General features: G+C 38.6%; 1 protein-coding gene across 2 annotated transcripts; it reads right to left on the bottom strand.

Annotated features, from left to right (window-relative positions):
- Positions 1-1,742: 1,742 nt before the first annotated feature.
- fgf10b (fibroblast growth factor 10b) lies at positions 1,743-12,278 on the bottom strand. Of its 2 annotated transcripts, XM_044111011.1 has the most exons (4): positions 11,878-12,278; positions 11,105-11,714; positions 3,533-3,636; positions 1,755-2,533 (listed from the first exon to the last, which is right to left on the bottom strand). In XM_044111011.1, the coding sequence occupies exons 2-4, from the start codon at positions 11,562-11,564 to the stop codon at positions 2,342-2,344; spliced, it is 756 nt and encodes a 251-aa protein (XP_043966946.1). In that variant the 5' UTR covers positions 11,565-11,714; positions 11,878-12,278; the 3' UTR covers positions 1,755-2,341. The 2 variants fall into 2 exon arrangements, with proteins under 2 accessions (XP_043966945.1, XP_043966946.1); XM_044111010.1 differs by having other exon boundaries at positions 1,743-2,533; positions 11,105-12,278.
- Positions 12,279-19,111: the final 6,833 nt, after the last annotated feature.

Here is a 19,111-nt window from a genome sequence, read left to right on the forward strand (position 1 = left end):
TTTAGAATAGAGATTGTGTGTTAAGGGTGATGCACAATTCATACTTTTCTGTCACATAGTACCTTTGGCCAAAAGATTGGTCTCATCTATCCAGATCTTCTACAAGTTTGTTGTGTCTTATGTTAAACAGCAAAAAGGACTTTTTCCTCAACTACATTTTTCTCTGTCACTATTCCATATTGACCAGATTTGTTAAATACTTTTTTAATAATTATTGTTTAGTCAGGAGCTGTGACTCTCTGGAGAAACTCATTCAGTCTCTCGGGTGCTTTTCAGATTGATTCTCTCTTTTTTGGATCTTTCAGTTTATTTATCTTGACCTCTCTTGATTTAGCTGACCTGTCTTGGTGTCTTGATCTTAGCATTTTTATTTTTCAGACAAACTCAGCTTTAAACGTCTACATGACTTCCTACTGGTTGGTGTCCTTGGTGTCGGTTTTCCTCGAAGAAACCAGAAACAAGGTGATTTTAATTTAAGGACATCAAAAATATCATGTATTCTTGTGATGTGAATGCAATTGCACACCACATGTTTAAGATTTAATTTAATTTAATAACTTTCTATCTTTATTGTTTCCCTTCAAAGTTATTAACTACTTTTTGCCAGTCTATAACTTCAAAATTCCAGCATCATATATGAAAGTCGTATTTTTTTATTTTTTTCTCCTCCAGGGGATCTTTTGTGGGCTCTAGTGTCCCTTATATGACAGTAGGCTGACAGGAAAGGGGTCCGGGAATTAAACCAGCGACGGCCGCGTTGAGGACTCAAGGCCTCCAAATGTGAGTCGCGCTACCCCTTCCGCCACCGCAGCATGCCCGAAAGTTGTATTTTTAAATAAGGATGAAAAACAATATCGGTGGTGGAATTAACAGGAAGTTGTCAGCTTAAAAATTTAGCTTTAATATCCAACACATACTGTATCTTTGCGTTCCACAAAAATTAAGTGAAGAAATTTAGATAGGTGTTTTTGTTCTAGTTTTTGTTCTAGTCAGGAACCACCGAGGAGTTTCAGAAGGAAGATGTTGCATCTGTCTGTCCTTCTTCCATGTCTTTGTCTTCCTCTTCCACTCCTCCTCTGTTTTTTTTTACTTGTCTGTTCAGAGATAGATTCTCTAAAAGGCAGGATAAGAGAACATAAGGCCCGGAAGCCTGTGGTGTTAATGTTCCCCGCACAGTCTTTTCATCTGCCATCAAGACAGCTGTCATTGATTAGTGTGTTTGTAAATGATTGCTGAGGGAAGTGGGCGGTCAGACGCAGGTCATATCTCTTTTTTTTCCCTCACACACACACTCAGATCCTCCTTAAATTGCCTTTGCATAGAGGATCTGGATAAGCGTGACAAAGCTGATTTTATTTTTTATTTTATTATTATTAAACATAGTTGATTTCTATCTGTTCTACAATCAGGAATTGTTGCTTCAGAAATGGGATGACATTAGGAAATGATCTCATTATCTACAGGTCACACCAGAGAAGTTTCCTCTCCGCAATTTTGTTGTGGTTTGTTTCCCTGTTTGTTTGGGAAATAATCATCAGCAGAATGGCTCCCACATGGAGGATCTGGCCGAGCATTAATGACTGCTATTTGTCCCTCCCTACCTCAGAGTAAGCCAGATAAGAATGAGACCTACCCTGACCTGAACGCTTGCCAGTGTTTCTCAGGACATGTGCTGATACTTTGCTTTTTTTCTGCAGCTTTCTGTGCCCTTTGTGTGAGAAGGAACAAACATCCACACTCCTGCAGAGAAGAATCGTAGTTTTATTTTCACATGATAGAGAGATCCTATAAAAAGTAGAACGCAGAGGATTGCTGGTGTTCCTTCCAGTTAAATATCTCACAAAAATAAATAAATCAGCAAAATTCAGCCAAAAACTCAGTGGTTAAGTATCAAACAGTTATTTTTAAATGTGCTTTAATTCTTAATATTTCATGCTATCATGATAATCTGATTTTTACCTTTGCCATTTTCTGCCAGACCTTTTTCCCTGCCTCTCTGGAGAAGTTGGATTATAAATACCATATTTCGATACATCTAGCTTGGATAGTATCTTCTCTGTTGTCCACAGACTTCAGCTTCAAACTGTTTGGCACAGTAAAAAATAAAGATGACCCCTGCTTTTGGTGCCACTCAAAACTCAGATTAACATCTCTCACCTAAAGGAAATAAGCAATCTCAACCTAATCAGAGTTCACTTCGTTTAACAGTGTTAGTGCCTTTTTCTTTTCCCAAATGAGAGATTTTTCAATGCATGTCTTTAATTCATGGCTGTCTGGTATTTAAAACCTCTCATGTCCAGTGCTCTGTGTATCTGTTTCCACTCCAGGTGGGCTCCTTGGTTCACACCATCATTGGAAGGAAGTGGGTTGATGTTTTCTTCCTCCGGGTTTTCATTCCCCTCAGCGGCTTCCCGTGGACGTTCAGCCCCACGAACATCGGCCGCTTCTTGTTCTTCCACTCAGCCGATGCGTAGGTGTTGTAGCCGTTCTCCTCGATGCGCTCCTTCAGCTTGCAGTCGACACCAAACTCTCTCTGCAAAATCAGAAGCATGTTTGTGTCAGACGGGGTGAAAAATGGGTCGTTTTTCAGGTCAGATCAATTTTTGTTATAAAACACTCCTCCTTAAGTTCTAAAGTGCATTCCTGTGAGATTATCGTAAGTGCGTAGAAAAGTCAAACTCCTTAAGCAGTAAACCACACATTTTAACTTATTTTAGCAATTTAGAACAATTCAAGCAGAAAATGCAGCTAATCGTGATGCATGGCATAAATTATGGACATTAGGCATCTTCATTTTCACAAACACTATTAAGTTTGTTATTATGTTGGCCAAACACATAAATAATGTAAAATCTACATTATAAACTACAGTAAGTTGTCCTCAAATAGCTAAATTATGACATCACCAAATTTATATAACTAGCTAAGGAAGATTTTGGTTTAAAGGAATATTTTATTTTCACCAGCATACCATTTCGGTTGTTTCTGAGTAACACTGGAATTATTGACAAAATCTCCCATTGTAACATGGACATTGATCATGTTACAATGATCAATGTCCATGAGCAAACTCAAGTTTCTTGTGTGCTAAGATTTTTAAAATTCTATGAACATTTGTATTTGTTTGAATTGTTTTAAATGGCTAAAAGCATCTGAGATAAAGAGTCAGTATGACGGATAACATCATGCTGTGAATCATTTAATTTTCTACAAGCTCACAGCAATCTGGCAATTTTCTACAAGAGGTAAGAGAACTATTGTTGACAATACCTTCACAGGATCTCATTTCAAAATATCCGAACCACACCTCTGATAGATTTTGCATGCTTTGCCCTATTCCGCATTTTGTCTTTGGACAAGCTGTGTAATTGCATAGCTCTCCTGCAGGTCTGCATGTGTCCACAGGCCTGATTGTGGATTTGATCCAACTGGCATGGAGGTAAAGATCAGGTTGCCTGCGATAAAAACCGAACAATCTAACACTATCTGTCTCTGTGGAGCATTCAGATTGACCTCTGACTTGGATACTAACCGCTCCGTACAGCTCTCCTTTCCTGCTGATGGCCAGATAGTAGTTGCTGTTCAGCCCTTTAATGGCCACCACTCCCACTTCCACTGATGTGATTTCCAAAATACCTAAAAAATACAAAAAGAAAATGGGTACATCATTATAGGGTGATTATCAAAATAAACAAACAATCCCTTTGCATGCACCATGACTTCATAAAGATTCTGGATTGCTGGAACATTTACAAGCTGATGTCAAATTCCAATCTGCACATCCCATATATACTAATATTGTTTTTACACACTTCTTTAGTGTGTTGCTAATTCTTGAAATAAAAATAAAAAAATACAGAGAAATCCATTGTAAGTAGTCTCAATTACAAGCATTTGAATAACTTAAATGTGATTTGAGGTTTTGCAGCATATAAATAATCTTTAAAAAATTTCAAGTTTCATCATTTGTACTCTGGGACTTTAATACAACTGGTTTTCAGACTTTATTTGCAAACAACTATAAAATAATTAAATAAGTGGGGAAATAAATATGTAGAATTTTTGCCAATAAGACAAATATGTTTAATAATGAAAACAATTTTATTTTATACATTATTTATGAATTAATTTTGATTATTTTTTTGTCCCCACCCCAACCCAAAACTGACAGGTAATTTTTTTTTCATTTAATTGTGTAAACTTATACATTTTCTATAAACTGTGTTGGAGTAAAATGATGTAAAAACAATATTTAGATTGTGACCACTGTAAGAAGATTGTTAAAATAAGACTATTTTGTGTTCTGCTTGTGTCCAGTGAACAATCATTTCAACAACAATAAATTTTAATTAGTACTGGGAAAAAAAAAAGAAAAATTATAAAATAATAATAATAATTTTTTTTTTTTTAAATCTAGGAAACTTTCTATTTGAAAATTTGGGTTGAAAACCGTGATTTCAGAGTGTTTTAGATTTACATTCTGTACAACAATTCAGTCTTGGCAGCACCCTGTTGTCCTCTGGGCCCAGAGTAGCAGTGTTTGCTCACACCTGGGGTTGACTCTGACTCATATTTTATGCTGCCTGTGTTTATCCACTGTACAGGGCTATTAATTTATCCAAATCTTTTTAGTAAATAAGTGCTATTAAGATTTTGGAGTACCACCTCAGGCAGCCCAAATACCAGCAGATTTATTTGTTCCAGCACCATGGTTCTGAATGACTAGCAACCTTCAAAGTGCAGTACATTTACATGTGGGAATATGTGGGAGTTCTTTTTAAGGTTACAATTATTCCTGAGCACATTTATCATTTTGGTGATATTATAAAGTTAGTTTACAGCCTACACCTGCATAACAGATTCCAGCTGCACAGGTCATTTTGTTAATTAATAGGTGGATTCCACAGAGAATCTCTGGCTGTTTATGCTCTGTTTGGTATTTAGGCTACACAAATAATTTGGGTCTCTCATAGGCTGGCAGAGGGGTTAATTTATACCTGGGGTAACAAGCGTGTGTTTTTCCTGCAGACAGCCACGATTATTTGTGTGGTCTCAGTATCAGGGGTCAGAGAGATATAACTTCCTAATGTGTCCTCTGACCACAGAGCCCACTTGTCTTGTGTTTTGCTGTTGGTGTGTGTTTGTGAGAGAGTCCTGCTGGTTCCCATGACATGTTTGATTTCTTGCCGCCCTCCCTGACTTCCTTTCCCCACTTCCTGTGAGCTGTCGTTATTTTATCTCGATAAGCATCCATGTGTAGGCATACACGCACACACACACCCCCACACACAGACGGAGACCGGCGTGGGGGCGTGAACTCCGGAGAGTCAATGACATCCTTTGATCAGATATGCAGTCCCGTCTGTGTCTGATGACTGTTTGTGTGGCGCTCTGGTTCACTGTCGCTCCCACTCTCCTCTGCCTGAGGTCTCCAGCCGTGTACATGAGTGGACAGTGGAGAATCCAGGTGTGCTACCACCCCCTCCAAAAGAACAAATACCCCTCTTAAATATACAGCAACTTCCCTCCTTGTCCGTGAGGTCTTGGCTGTATCAGTTTCTAGTTCAAACGGTGGCACCTTGGGGCTGTGAGGTCTGATGCTGCAAGGCGGTGGTGGGGACTGTGACACAACGGCCATTGAAGATCTGAGTGGAGCTGGTTTTCTGTAAGGGATCGGGTGTCAGGTATGGAGTGAGGATGTAAGACAATCTATGGCAGTCTCTGGCTGCTCTGTAAACATGGGAGGGATGAAAGGAAGGAGAACAGAGGAGGACAGAGGAGCCATGACAGTGAGACTGGGGGTGGAGTGAGGATTAGAAAGGCTGTAATGATCACTGATCAAAGTCAGCCACCGGAGGCAGGGGCGAGACAGGTTGTATATACACACATGCACGCGTGCTAAAGTGCACACATGCATGCATGCACACACACACACACCAACTCAATATGCGCACACATAAGTAAATGTAACAGGTGAATGTGCTTTTCTACAAATGTTTGAGGAAAATAACCAATAACTACCATTTTTAAGAGGCTATCTAGAAGGAAATTTATATATTGTGGGTTTTGTTTTCCCTTTGAATATTGTATGCATTTCCTGTTTGGAATTACAGCACCTAATTACATGCTGGTTGTGAAACAGATTAAGCCAGTAGGAACTGAAGGTGGGCCTTTTTCCACAGTGGTATGCCAAAAACAAAATTGTTGCACTTAGCAGCTTGTAGCATTTTGTTGTTTTTTTCACCCAAAGGTTGCTTTCACACTGTGTCTTATCTTGCCAAGTATGTAAAAAGTCAGCTTTAGGGGGGAAATGTAAAATTTGCAACTGTATCAGAAAAAAAATCTAAGTTGCCATGGTACCAGTGTGTTGTCTAATCTAACCAGACAGGGAAGAAAGGAAAATATTATATATATATATATATATATATATATATATATATATATATATATATATATATATATATATATATATATATATATATATATATATATATATATATATATATCCTATATATGTGTGTGTGTGTGCGTGCGTGGGCGTGCAGGTGTGTGTGTGTGTGTGTTTTTACTTTTCGAAGCAAATTCATCAGGACAGATTAATGTGCTATGATGCCAACATCTTATTTATACATTTTTTTCTAACTTAATGATCACCTCAACCGCTCAGAGTGAATGTTCCATACTCCGTCTATGGATGAAGCCAATTGATCATTATTAGTTGAAAGACAGTATTCAGACTTCCATCAGTTGTAGCTTCTCAAAGTATTCATCATGCTGAGGTGAGTGAATCTACATCAGCACAAATAGAATGTTTGCATAGCACAAAATGATATTATGTGAATAGAAAATGTCCTGTACTCGTACTTTGGTTTATCCAGCCCAGAGGATTCCAAGGTGCTTTACACTACTTTCATTCACACATTCACAAATATTATAACTACTAAGTTGCTACTCTGTAGCCAAAGATGCTACAGTGTCTGACAGAAGCAAGACTGCGATGAGACACTGCCCGCTGCCCTCTGACTGGTCAGAGGGCAGTCACTGGGCCCTCTGACCACCACCAGCAGGCAGGGCAGTGAAGTAACTTGTCCAAGGACACAATGACTAAGACATATGAAGCCAAGCTACAAACCAGCAACTCAGCAATTACAGGATGAACTCCTATTCCTATTCCCCTGCCACCCTCAGATATCTTTCTTGTATTATAGCATCATTGCTGTGAAATTAGAGTGAGAATTTGTGTAAATCTTCTAGCAGTGCAGCATATGAAAGGTAATTATATTATATCTAAGTTATAACACTCATACCACAATTTTTTTTACAGATTTTAGATGCTCTTGACCATCTATATTTGTTCTATCAATCAAATCAATCAAATATTATTTGTATAGCACATTTTATCATCGAGGCATTTCAAAGTGCTTTACATCATTCTACTGTTAAATAAATGTCGGACAACATCTTTGAGTTGTACAGGGAAAAACAGCCCTTTCTGCAGCCACAGTATAATATTTGAAGAATATTGAAAGATACAAACATTTTTCATGTTTCTTTTCAAGTGAACTTTTGCTTCTTTATCTTAAACATAAAAATAAATTCACAATTAAATTTTTTTGCTCATCACAAAATAGAAAAATTTTCCATTTCAACAACTATTTTTTTTCCTGACTTGTTTCTGATGAGAAAATCCATTTAACAAAACCTGCACAGACAGAACAAATAGTTGATAATGGCCCCACTTGAGACCTCACATGAAAAGTTTTATGTCTTTTTTCAGACACCCAGAAGACCACTGACTTTATTTGCTTTGATTAAAAAAAGATCAATGTGCATCCAGCACATTTAACTGGAAAACGACGTACACACACACGCAAGCACACACACACTTCATGAGCTATGTCACAAAGTGAACACATGGCCTTCATCCCATGCATACACTAACACTCAATCTTGACAGACTCCCCCTCTCACACCATCAAGGATAATGAGCTAAACTGTTTCACCACCAGACGTTAGAGTGGGTCTTATTTGGCAATCTTTCACTCATCACTTAAACTTACTAGTTGCCTATAAATATAAAAGAAGTCAGCTGTGAATCATAGATATTTTAATTACACACTCAGACCATAGAGATAGCTACTTAGCTGACTTCAAGACTTTCTCTCCCTCCTATTCTCACTGCCTCTGTAACCTCTGCACAGGCCCCTGGCGGGCTGGAAAGCCATGTGGGACAGTTTTACACTGGCATCCCCATAAATCTGTGGGAGGCTGGATACAGGCTCTGTAACACAGAGAGACCCGGGTCTCTGCAGAGTCAACTGCAATGCTCGAAACCAAATATCTTTACATCCAATGCACCATTTAAAATAGACCAAATAAACCAAATGTATCATTTTGTAAGCAGAATAGGAAGGAAAATCCTGCTTGTCACTTCAAGAGACCATGAGGGGTCCTCTACAAAAGACGCCATTTCTGGGATCATGCCTAGCCCCAGGGGCCAGAAAAAAAGAAGACTGGAGCTGCTGTTGTGTAGTATTCTTTACCATGTGAACCTGATAGTTCACATGATAAATAATCCACACACAGTGTCCCTAGACCCCCTTAGGACACAGCTTGTTCATGGCACCACCATTGATACTGAAGATGCACACCTTTGATGTGGCTACAATGATGTTCAGTTAGCTTATTCATGAACTTGTACCTCTAGAGGATCTCCCTTTCCCCTCCCACCCTGGTGTTCATAACTGTGAAGACTAAATGACTTTTCAAAAAAAAAGAAAAAAAAGAAAACACACTGATTCAGTAAAAATAAAGACAAAGGAGTAAATCACCCTCCATACAAACATAAGGTAAATTTGCAAAAAATACTGCGTCAAACTTCCTTGCACCACTTCAGTTTTACGACTTAAAAGAAACTGCTAACAAAGCTAGCAGTAAAGGCATCACTTCAATAAAGTTTCTTCTGTCATGACCTTGTCCAAACAAACATCTCCCCTGACATTCTGCTTCCCCCATGCTACTTCCCTTTAGTCACTTTGATTGAATGTGTGGTCAGGCTCTTCCAAGCGGAGAAGTAAAGCTTCTTATATACACTGACTGTGCAACTGGAAGACTGGGAAAATGAAGAACACGTTTGAACCTGTGCATGTGTCATGTAAAGTTTTTCGCAGATGACAAGCTGTCGAATCCACACCTTATTATAACAGCATTTTATTATTGCTGAGTCATGTTTGAATGTGAAATAATTAATGTTTTCTTATTCAAAACTGCGATTTCTATCGCTGTTCTTTAGGGTTCAGAGTTTGATTTAACATTTTGTACAAATATTTAGGGATCTGAATAGGTAATTCCAAATATTTTAAGATTCATTTTAAAAATTTGACAGAAATGTAAAGTTCTATGAAAGCCAATTTTTAGTTCCTCCTGAGGTTAAGAAAGCCAATTTAGAGAGCCATCAAGTCCTGTCTTTCAAATATTTATGGTTTTTATGATGCATTTTAATGGCTTTAATGGTCATGTGTATTGAGATCAGGAGTGTGAAATTCTGCATTTCACACAGGATATCAGGACAGGGCTGTTTATTTTTGCTACAATGTCATGAATTGCCATATTTTTTCCAGTGTTAAAGACCAAATGGCCATCTGGAAATGAAATGTCAATGAACTATAATTAATAGTCAAATTAATATTAGCTGAATTATTGTGAAAATATGTCATCGCATCAGTTTCACTTTCAGTTTCAAGCATTTGGCATCCCAAGATGAGTGAATCTCCAATCCCACCCACAGAGCACTTGCATAGTGTAACAAGAAATTGAGAGTAGCTATATTTAAGAAATATTTGTCACAATTGTGTAAATACTGTCAAAGTTGTGCCTATGTACATGTGACAGCTGTCCTAAACATTATGTCTCCAAAAAAATCCAAGCCAGCCGAATAATTTGCTACTGAATTGCAAAGAAGATAACAATAGTGTGAAAGAGGGACAGACGTATATGAAAAGATTTGTATCTGCAAGTTTCTTGATTTTTCTATGGCAATGTACTTTACATGATCCCTTCATCATACTGCTTACACTCTCTTCATAGTTCTGTCATGAATCATTGATGTGTCAGATTCAAAAATATTTGGTCTTCACTGTAATTCCTGTTTGACATTGGTTGGTCTGTCTCGGCTGGTTGGTTAGACCATTGCCATGTTATAATTTTCAAAGGGACTCTTGACATCTTATCTACCAAAAAATCATCAGATTTGTTCATCTAACTAGTTTATAAAACTGGTTTTGCCTTTTTCTTTGCCCATTTTCTTACTTTAGCATCCATTGTTTGACATTTCATCAATTCCTTCTACCACTATGTACCTTCCATATACATAAATGAAAAAATTGAGTGCATGCATCAATATCTTCTACTTTATGATCATACACCCATGGGGAACATGTGGGTGCCTGATAGGCGCACACACACGAAGCTCGATGGGAATGCTGGGTTACAAATGAGAATGCTGCTTTACTGACAGATCCAGTGAAACAAACAACATGTAATCACTTCTAAAGACATGTTTCTTAGAGTGGAAAAAGTCAAACAATTGTCCCAAATGTGACTGAGAATGTACAATTTACTCCAACCTGCGCTCGCAGAACAGCAATGTGAGTGAGAGGCAACAGAAAGAGAAAAAGAAAAGGAGCCTAAAATATCAATGAGCCTGACATTCATGTGCCCCCCGCCACCCTTGCACCAGCCCTGTTCCTCTGTGGCTCTTATCAATGCTGTTTACCCTGGGTTATGAAGACCGCTTGATAATGGCCCAGTTATCTGCTCCTGCTCCTTTTTAAGCCAACTGAGAGCTACCATCATTGTGCTGAGTGTTTGGACAGGAGAGATATCAGTGAGATGTCTGGTTTAAAACAAAAGGACAACTCAAATTGAAAATTCTTCTGTCAAACCAGCAGCCTGGGAAAATATGTTTTATTTATCATAGCCAAGTAGTTATATTTTATTTAAAACTCAGTGCTGAATTAATAGTTTGGAGATGATGAGGTTCCCATCTTCAGAATTGGCTCCCCTGCTCTGATTTTATCTTTACAAATTAAAAAGTTTTACTTACTGAGTGGGTCATCCTTGCTTTTGGTTCCATTGACTTGTCCATTCCTACCGATCCTCAGGAAAAACTTCTGGAAAGAGAACAACTTTCTCCTACGTATGTCCCCTTGAAGGTGATTGTAGCTGCGCACATGCCTCCCCTGTGGTCCTCCAGCCTGACCAGGCGGGCCCCTGGTGGCTCTAGGTCTAGAGATTAATTTGCTCTCTGAAATGTTCAGTGGAACCCCAGATGTTTCCAGGTCTGGGGACCTCAGTCTGTCTCTGCGGTTCTGACGGCACGCAACTTCAGGAAAGCACAGGGAGAAAGCCAGGAGAGCAATCAACACAGAGAAAGTCGGGGAAGAAAGCAGTCCTGATGAACTTGATCGGAAGCTGGTCCCGGAGCCAGAGTAAGCCCCCAAGCCAGCCCAGGAGCAGAACGAGGCAAATGCAGCCTTACTCCCTCCAGCAGCCCATCTGATCATGGTAGTGTGCTGTGAAGAGGACTAGAGGCAGCCTTAGAGCCTGGGACATGCTGCTGGGGGTGAGGAGAAACTACCAGGGCAGGGAGGGGAGCCCTCCACACTCCAGACTGGCTGAGGTGATCGCACTGCAGTGTCCAAACTTTTCACCACCTGCATAAAGTTTTAGGATATCCCACTGAATTAAATTTGAGTGTTGAAAACCTGAGAAATACACCCAGGTCTGTGCATTAAAAGTGGATATTTCCAAACTGAAAATGAAAGACTGATTACTGCAAAAAGAGAAAAAAAACAGTTATAGATTTCAGAAACAAACCAGGCTTATCCTTGTGATCAGCAGTTCTTTCAGGGTTGCCCGAGAGGCTTAAATTGATATCCTGAGTTTCTCCGGAAAGATCATTGAATTTCCAGGCAGTTCATAGTTGGAGAGAAAAACCTTAATATCCTAGTAAAATGCTTGCCAAACTTTGCAACAATGTCCCCCCAAAATTAAAAAGGGTTCTCTCACATCAACCTGTTTTAAGTAGATGAATCTTAATCTGTCCTCCGGAGTTTTGTTCAGCAAACACTGGACTCAGGACCTAAACATCCAGCTGCATGTCTGACAATCCATCTGTTCTCTTCGGTTGTCCTGCTCCTTTTGTTTTTTTCCTCTCATCTCACTTCCTCTCCTCTTCCCAATGACTCCACCTTCATGCAAAAAACGTCTGGGGAGGTCCTGGGGTTGATCCCAGTTGTTCTTGCCCTTTCCTTGATGTGACAAATTCATTACCTGCAGAGTGACACCAAAACAAATAATAGTGTGTTCTGTGAAGGTTACTCAAACCATCCTTCTGAAATTCAACTTCCCTCTAACATATGGGAGCAAGCACTGCTCTGTGTGCGTGTGTGTGTGTGTGTGTGTGTGTGTGTGTGTTTGTGTGTGGGAATTCCTTCCAAACAAAAGTAACATATGAGAGAGTAGGTGAGAGGTGATGACAGGCTTTATCTTTGTTCATGGTCCGGGGCAGGAAGAAGCAGCCTGATAGCACTGGTTCTGTTCCTACAGATGCTGATTGTGATGATGATTGCTTTATTGGTTAATGTAATTAGTGTTTTATACTGTGTGTTATAGCAAAAATGTTCCCTTGGCCATATTTAGCTCTCTGCATGTAATGTTGAAGTCTAGATCCTGCTGCATTGCAGCCCTGGAATAAGTAAAGTATTTTTGTCTACAGAATATTCTGACTCTTCTATTCAGTATCAAGTTAGATACTTAAGAAGTTTCACTTCATTTTACCACAGATTCAACAAGATGTTTGAGACTTTCATCTGAGATTTCAGTAACAGAATTGCACAGTTGTTGCAGATTTGTCTGCCTCGCATCTTCTCCCCCACACCATCCAAAAGGTTTCATAGACTGAGATCAGGTATAGACTCTGCTATAGACTGAGAATTCTGGACACTAATGGAGTACAAGGAACTCCCTTTCATATTTAAGGAATCGGTTTGCGATAATTTGAACTTTATCCTACTGGACCTAGCCATCAGAAAGAGGGTACACTGTGGTCATGAAGCAATGGACACGCTCAGTAGCAAAAGTTTCACTGGTTGAGGTCCAAAGGGTCACAAGAATGGGTGCGACGGTATGGCATTGCACCACCAACAGCTGTGAATACCAGGTAGTATAGGTCCATTTTTTGCATGTCGTTTGAAGCCTGAGTGAAATCAAATCTCATCAGACCAGGAAACATTTTTGGAATCTGTAACAATCTAATTTGGTGAGGTTGTGAAAATTGTAGCCTCAGTTTCCTGTTCCTAACTGACAAGAGTGGCACCCAGGGTGGTCCTCTGCTCCTCTAGCCCATCTGCCTCTTTGTTCAAGGTTTTGTGAGTTCAAAAACGTTATAACAAGTGATAATCTGAGCTAATGTTGCTATTCTAACAACAAGACCCAGTCTACATGTTTTCCCCTTGACTTCTGACATCCTCAAAGCATTTTCATCCACACATCTGCAATTTACTGCACATTTTCTTTTTTTAAAATCATCTGCTGCAAACCTGAAGGATGGTTGTGTGTGAAAATCAGCAAGGATTTTCACAAGGAACTCCACACATCAAAATGAGCGTGGCACCACCCACAAGGGGGCATTAAGGGACATTATAGTTTCAAATTAATTATCCCTGAAGGAATTACAAAAATGTTAATAGTTTTTTGGTTTAGGAAATATTCACTTAGCATTGCTTATAAAGGTTGTATGTGAATATTCTTTTAAAAAATACAATATAAAAATTTAAATACCTTTTTCAGTTTCAGTGGTTTAAAGATTGATGCATTTTTCCTGCTTGGGTTCATCCCTTGTATAACTGAAGGGAAATTCACAGCTTCAAGTACAGATGGAGTTAGTATACCAAACGTGAGAAGACAAGTTTTCGGCTTTCATTTTTGCCTGAATCAACCATTCTGATTCCACAATTCTAAGCTCACAACACAATAAAAAAAGTACATTTTCAAATAAATCACATTTTTTGATAGATGTTCTCTTTTACGCTTTTGTACACATTTCTTTGTTTTGTGGTGAAAGATTTATGTGAAACATCTACTTCAATTGTTTTTGTTTTTTATATCTGGCACATCTGTGGTTTTATGGTTGAGTGTGAAGGGGATAAGTATTACAAATTGAAATTGACCCATTAAGATGCGATAATCTCAACAAGTGTCCATCCTCTTCTATCTCTGTAGATAAAAATCATATTAAGTTACCATTGTTGCTTCCAGTCTGAATAGCTGCTTTATCTCTACCATCTTGCAAAGGCCTCTCTTTTTCCCTTTAAGGTTTTATCGCTGTGTTATCTCTCCTGAAATGCTGTAATGCAATGAGGCTATCCAGTTTCAATCACCAGACCTCTGCCTTCCTCTGTGACTCAGGTGTCTGAGTGGCTGTCAGCCAATGAGAGTCGCTGAAAAATTTAGTCCTCCAGGGAAGGCAGGCACAGGATGGACAATTTTATTGCGGCCTAAACAGCAATATATTTGGAAACTGTAAAAGATATTAGTGACATTTCTAAGAATCCAGCCAATAAATCTTACACTGTCAGTTTTATGTGCTTTCATTTATCATTCTTTATAAATACATAAAATACGTTGCTTTCCTTGAGCCCCTGTTTTAGTCATTTGTCAACAATCTGCAACCAGAGAAAAAGACTTCCGAACTCAGTGGGATTTTAATTGGGGACCCAAACAAAACAAATGCTATCAGCACTTCCTTTGCAGTGTCCCTTCCCTCCATGATAGCCTGCTGAAAGCACAGAGGTGGAAATAGTTTCAATTGTATTGAGTAGTGGTGTAGATTTTGCACAATTTTGAAATATTCCATAAATATTTTGATTCTTATTCATATTAGTCTGCACAAGCCAGTGATCTTTTGTTTAAAAATCCTAAAATTGTGACTTTTCTTATATTTTGTTTACTTATCTATGAAAATATTTTTGATTAAAAGTGTCACACAGTTGGGGAACCTTTTGAATTCAGTTTTAATTTTAGTGCTGTCCTCACAAAAAAATTAAAAATAAATTTGCTTTTAGCGGGTAGGACAGAAGCACACAGATTCTCTACTGGTTTGAGAGACAGAATAGTCTAAAACTGTCCAGATACACCAACAAGTCTTTTAAGTTCTCTTCTCTTTGAGGCAGTGAGGTCCTCAGAGGATTGGAGGCTTGAAATGATGCTGACAGACACACAAGATTTGCAGGACTTGTTCAGAGGCCAGGGAGCAAATTCTTTCCAAACCTGAACACGCCTATTGTCTTTTTCTTTTTCCAAATGCAATATAAGTGAGATTTGCAGAAGCTGGTTCTGAACTCATCTCCATCCTTGCTCACAGCTTTAGCATTTAGCGTATCTTTATACATCTATCCCTCGGAATTGCGTTTCAAAGTTCAGGACAAGATACAAGAGAGCAAAACAAATGTACCCCTAATCCTTCCCCGCAGGCTGCTGCTCTGGCAACAATCTCGCACAATTGCAAAAAAACAGAAAACATGGTCACAAAAACATAGCTGTGAAATACTGGAAATTTCCACAGTTGCAGCTGAAAAAATGAAAAATATAAAGGAAAACTGGTTTTATTTATATTTCCTTCTTAATTTTCTTGAAACGCTACCCCTTTTTTTATTAGGTTGCTTTCTAATATTTTTTACCTATCCAAATGATCATCTGGTGACCAAACTGTACCTGAGACACCACATAGACTGTCTAGGTAGCAAAAAATAAGGGTAAAATGAGGATAAATTAGATTTTTACTGTGGAAATGCCACCTACTGAAATAAAAATAGAAAACTGGCTACTGTAGAATTTTTTATTTGTTTTTGTATTGTTTTTATTTGATTGACAAAAAACTGTTGAGACATGTCAATAATATTATAAGAATGAATTTGCAGTGCCTTCAGATAATGTTGAAAGCACCCCATAATTTGCTCTGTTTCAGCTGCAATGTTAAATGGTACTTTTGGAGATTACATTTGATTTAATCCAAAAGAACCGTGTAATTTTGACAATAAAAGAGTGTCTTTTGAACAGCTTTTAGAAATGAAAATCTTAAACATGAGGAGTGCATCTGTCTTCAGCCTTGACATTTCAAAATAAAGTCAAAGTTAAAGCCAAGTTAGGTTGTAAAACATTAAAATTTGGTGAAAATCTCTGAGAACTATTTGTTTCATCATTTGAAAACTGTAAGTGTGATCTATCTGAAATATTACCATCTTTTGGCCATTCATCTAAAGCAACTGTGCAATGTGGGCAGAGAAACAGCCAAGTTGTCCTTTGTAACTCCAGATGAGCTGCAGAGACCCATAGCTTTTAGTCATGCACGCTACAAGTCTAGCCTTAATGAATGAGTGGCAACAAGGGGTCCATTGTTGTAAAAATAAAAAGTCATTAGAAGTAACATTTGCAGTTTGCCCCAAAGCCATGGAGGGAATCAGCAAACATTTGGACAAAAGGGCTCTGGTCAAATCAGACCAAAATGTGACTTTGAGGCAACATGCAAAATTATATGGAAACCTAACACTACATATCACTCTGAACACACAATTCAGTAAAACATGGTGGGCATACAGATGGAGGTAAACACTAAGCAAGCCTAGAAGAAAGCCTGCCAGAATGTTGCAAAGGGACATTGTAGTGGAACAGTGAGAAAATGTTCAGGTAATGCTACATATTAAAATCTAAGTATCATTTTGATTTTGCTGAACAATTAAGAACTGTAACATCTGTCACACAATGTACAAGTGAAATACACTGAAGGTTGTGGTTTTAGCATGACATAATTTGACTAATTCCTGGAAGATGAGTACTGTAGTTCACATGTTCAGTTTCAGTGATGGACAGACAGACAGAAAGACAGATTCTGTATATGTGTCACATTTTGTGTCTTTAACAATTGTTGTATCAGATTTTTTGAAGTAAAACAGTTTTGTTCCAGAAAAAAGTCGACTGTTCAATCTGCCTAATGTGCCACATCATGCTAGCAATTTAAACTGTGCAGATTCACCTTACTTAGCTTTGTCATGTGTCTCTGATTTTACTTGGCCTCGTTCTGAGTATATTGGCCTCTCTCCTTTGGTACACTATCATTAGGCAGATGTTATGCACAGAGGAAAGCACCTCACTCTGGGATACTTAAGCTCAAATCCATATGTGGTCTATGAGGGAATCAAACGCAAAACCCGACAAACAACTAAGCTGACCTATGGGAACCATGTGTGTGTCTTTGTGAGTTCCCTGGGGGCCTTGTGTGTACTGGGTCAAAGGAGACTTTAATAACAAAACAGCCCTGGTACAGGGATGCCAGTCTGCCCGCCTCAGGACACAAAACCTGATGGAGTCCAGATGAGAGCCACCAGACCAGCCTAGCTGCTCCAAAGTACAGCCACTGGTCCACGGATGAGGTTCCACTCTCATTTGATCTGTTTGTTGAGCCAATCTGCATCAATACTGGGATCTCCAAGGTAAAGCCAAATAAATGCAATAATCTTTAAAATGATTACTACAAAAACTGTTACAACATGCGCTAACACAGCAACTTGCAAACATACATCTAGCTAACACTGGCGGCCTTGTTTTCCTCCTGGTCATCTAACCTAAATATTTAATGTGTTCCTGGCCGTTGCATCCTTAGTGTCTGGTAACCTAAAAGATGAGGTTGCTGCATCCTGCTTAATGGTGATCAGTCGACTCTTAGTCATGTTATCTTCCCCATCCTGAAAAGGCACTTATATCATCCGTCTTTGCAGAGTTTCAGGAACACAGGAATTTACTTACAGATCAAACACTGGATCAACAGTGGTACTCGGTACAATATGAAGTGATATTTTCTGACCAAATTTGTTTCTTACTCAGTGAGCACTGATAAAAATCTTGCACTATTTGTAATCAAACTGTAAAGACATTTACTAATTATTTTTTAAACTTTTACTTGAGAAATACATCAAGACTTTGTTGCAAAAATATTTACATCTTTTATGCTTCTTCCAGACATCTGCAATTTGCTCCAACACTTTGGACTTTAGCTTCAGGACCAACTCCTGACTGGTCACCCATTCTTATTGTATCATCGTTTGTATTTGGACACAACAGACCACAAAATCTTGTTGGGGTGAAGATATGGTAAATTTTATGGCAATGGATATAAAGTTTCACTGTGTTGATACCTAAGCCAAGTACTCATGACTTCTGTCTTGTGACAAAGTGCTCCACAATGCTTAGTAAGGCACCAACTTACTGAAGGATTTTTGGGCAAAGTTGCAGGTGGAGGTTGGAGGATGGACCCAGGATCCTTTGAGTTTGGCATGACATATGGCTTGTGGTAGCATTTAGCATCTCTTTTCTGGACATTCCTTTTTCAAGATGACCAAAACAGACAGAAAGAGGCTTCAATGGAGAAAATAATGTTAGCCCAGTACTCTGTAGTCTAGTACTCTGGTATTTAATAAAGAATATCCATCCGTCTTTGATGTTAATCTTGCAGAGAAGTGGCTTTTTTGCTGCTCTAAGTTATGCCAGGCCACCATCCCACAGTCTCTGCTCAATTGTCAGTGGAGAACACTGACAATTACACTCTTCCATTACACAGATAGTTCTCTGCTGGCGGAAGGCTAATCATTTTATAATCAACCCTCCCAATGAGGACTGAATAGAACCTAACAGATTTTCATAGGAATATCTGCTTCAATGCATGAATGGAAAATATCCAGAAATTTCTTCATTTTTCTGTTAGATGTAAAAATACAGCCTGTATCGGTCAACATGCATCGTTTTTCTTTTACTGGTCCCAGTCCCGAGAAAACAAAACAAATAAAATCTATCAAAGTTGTACTTGACAAGTCAGGTTTTAAAGACAATTGGAAATCGATACTAGAGAGGAAAAGCAAGATTGCAACATTTGTCACCCTTTACTGCAACCTAAGATTGGTGCTAATTACATCGATAAGTGGGAAAGTCGACACCTAGGAAAATAATGCACTCTGTTTTAAAGCTTTAATAATGCACATTGCTCAAAGCTTTAAAGGGG

Source organism: Gambusia affinis, linkage group LG03 (genome assembly GCF_019740435.1).
Source record: "Gambusia affinis linkage group LG03, SWU_Gaff_1.0, whole genome shotgun sequence".
In the NCBI taxonomy this organism is placed as follows: domain Eukaryota; kingdom Metazoa; phylum Chordata; class Actinopteri; order Cyprinodontiformes; family Poeciliidae; genus Gambusia; species Gambusia affinis.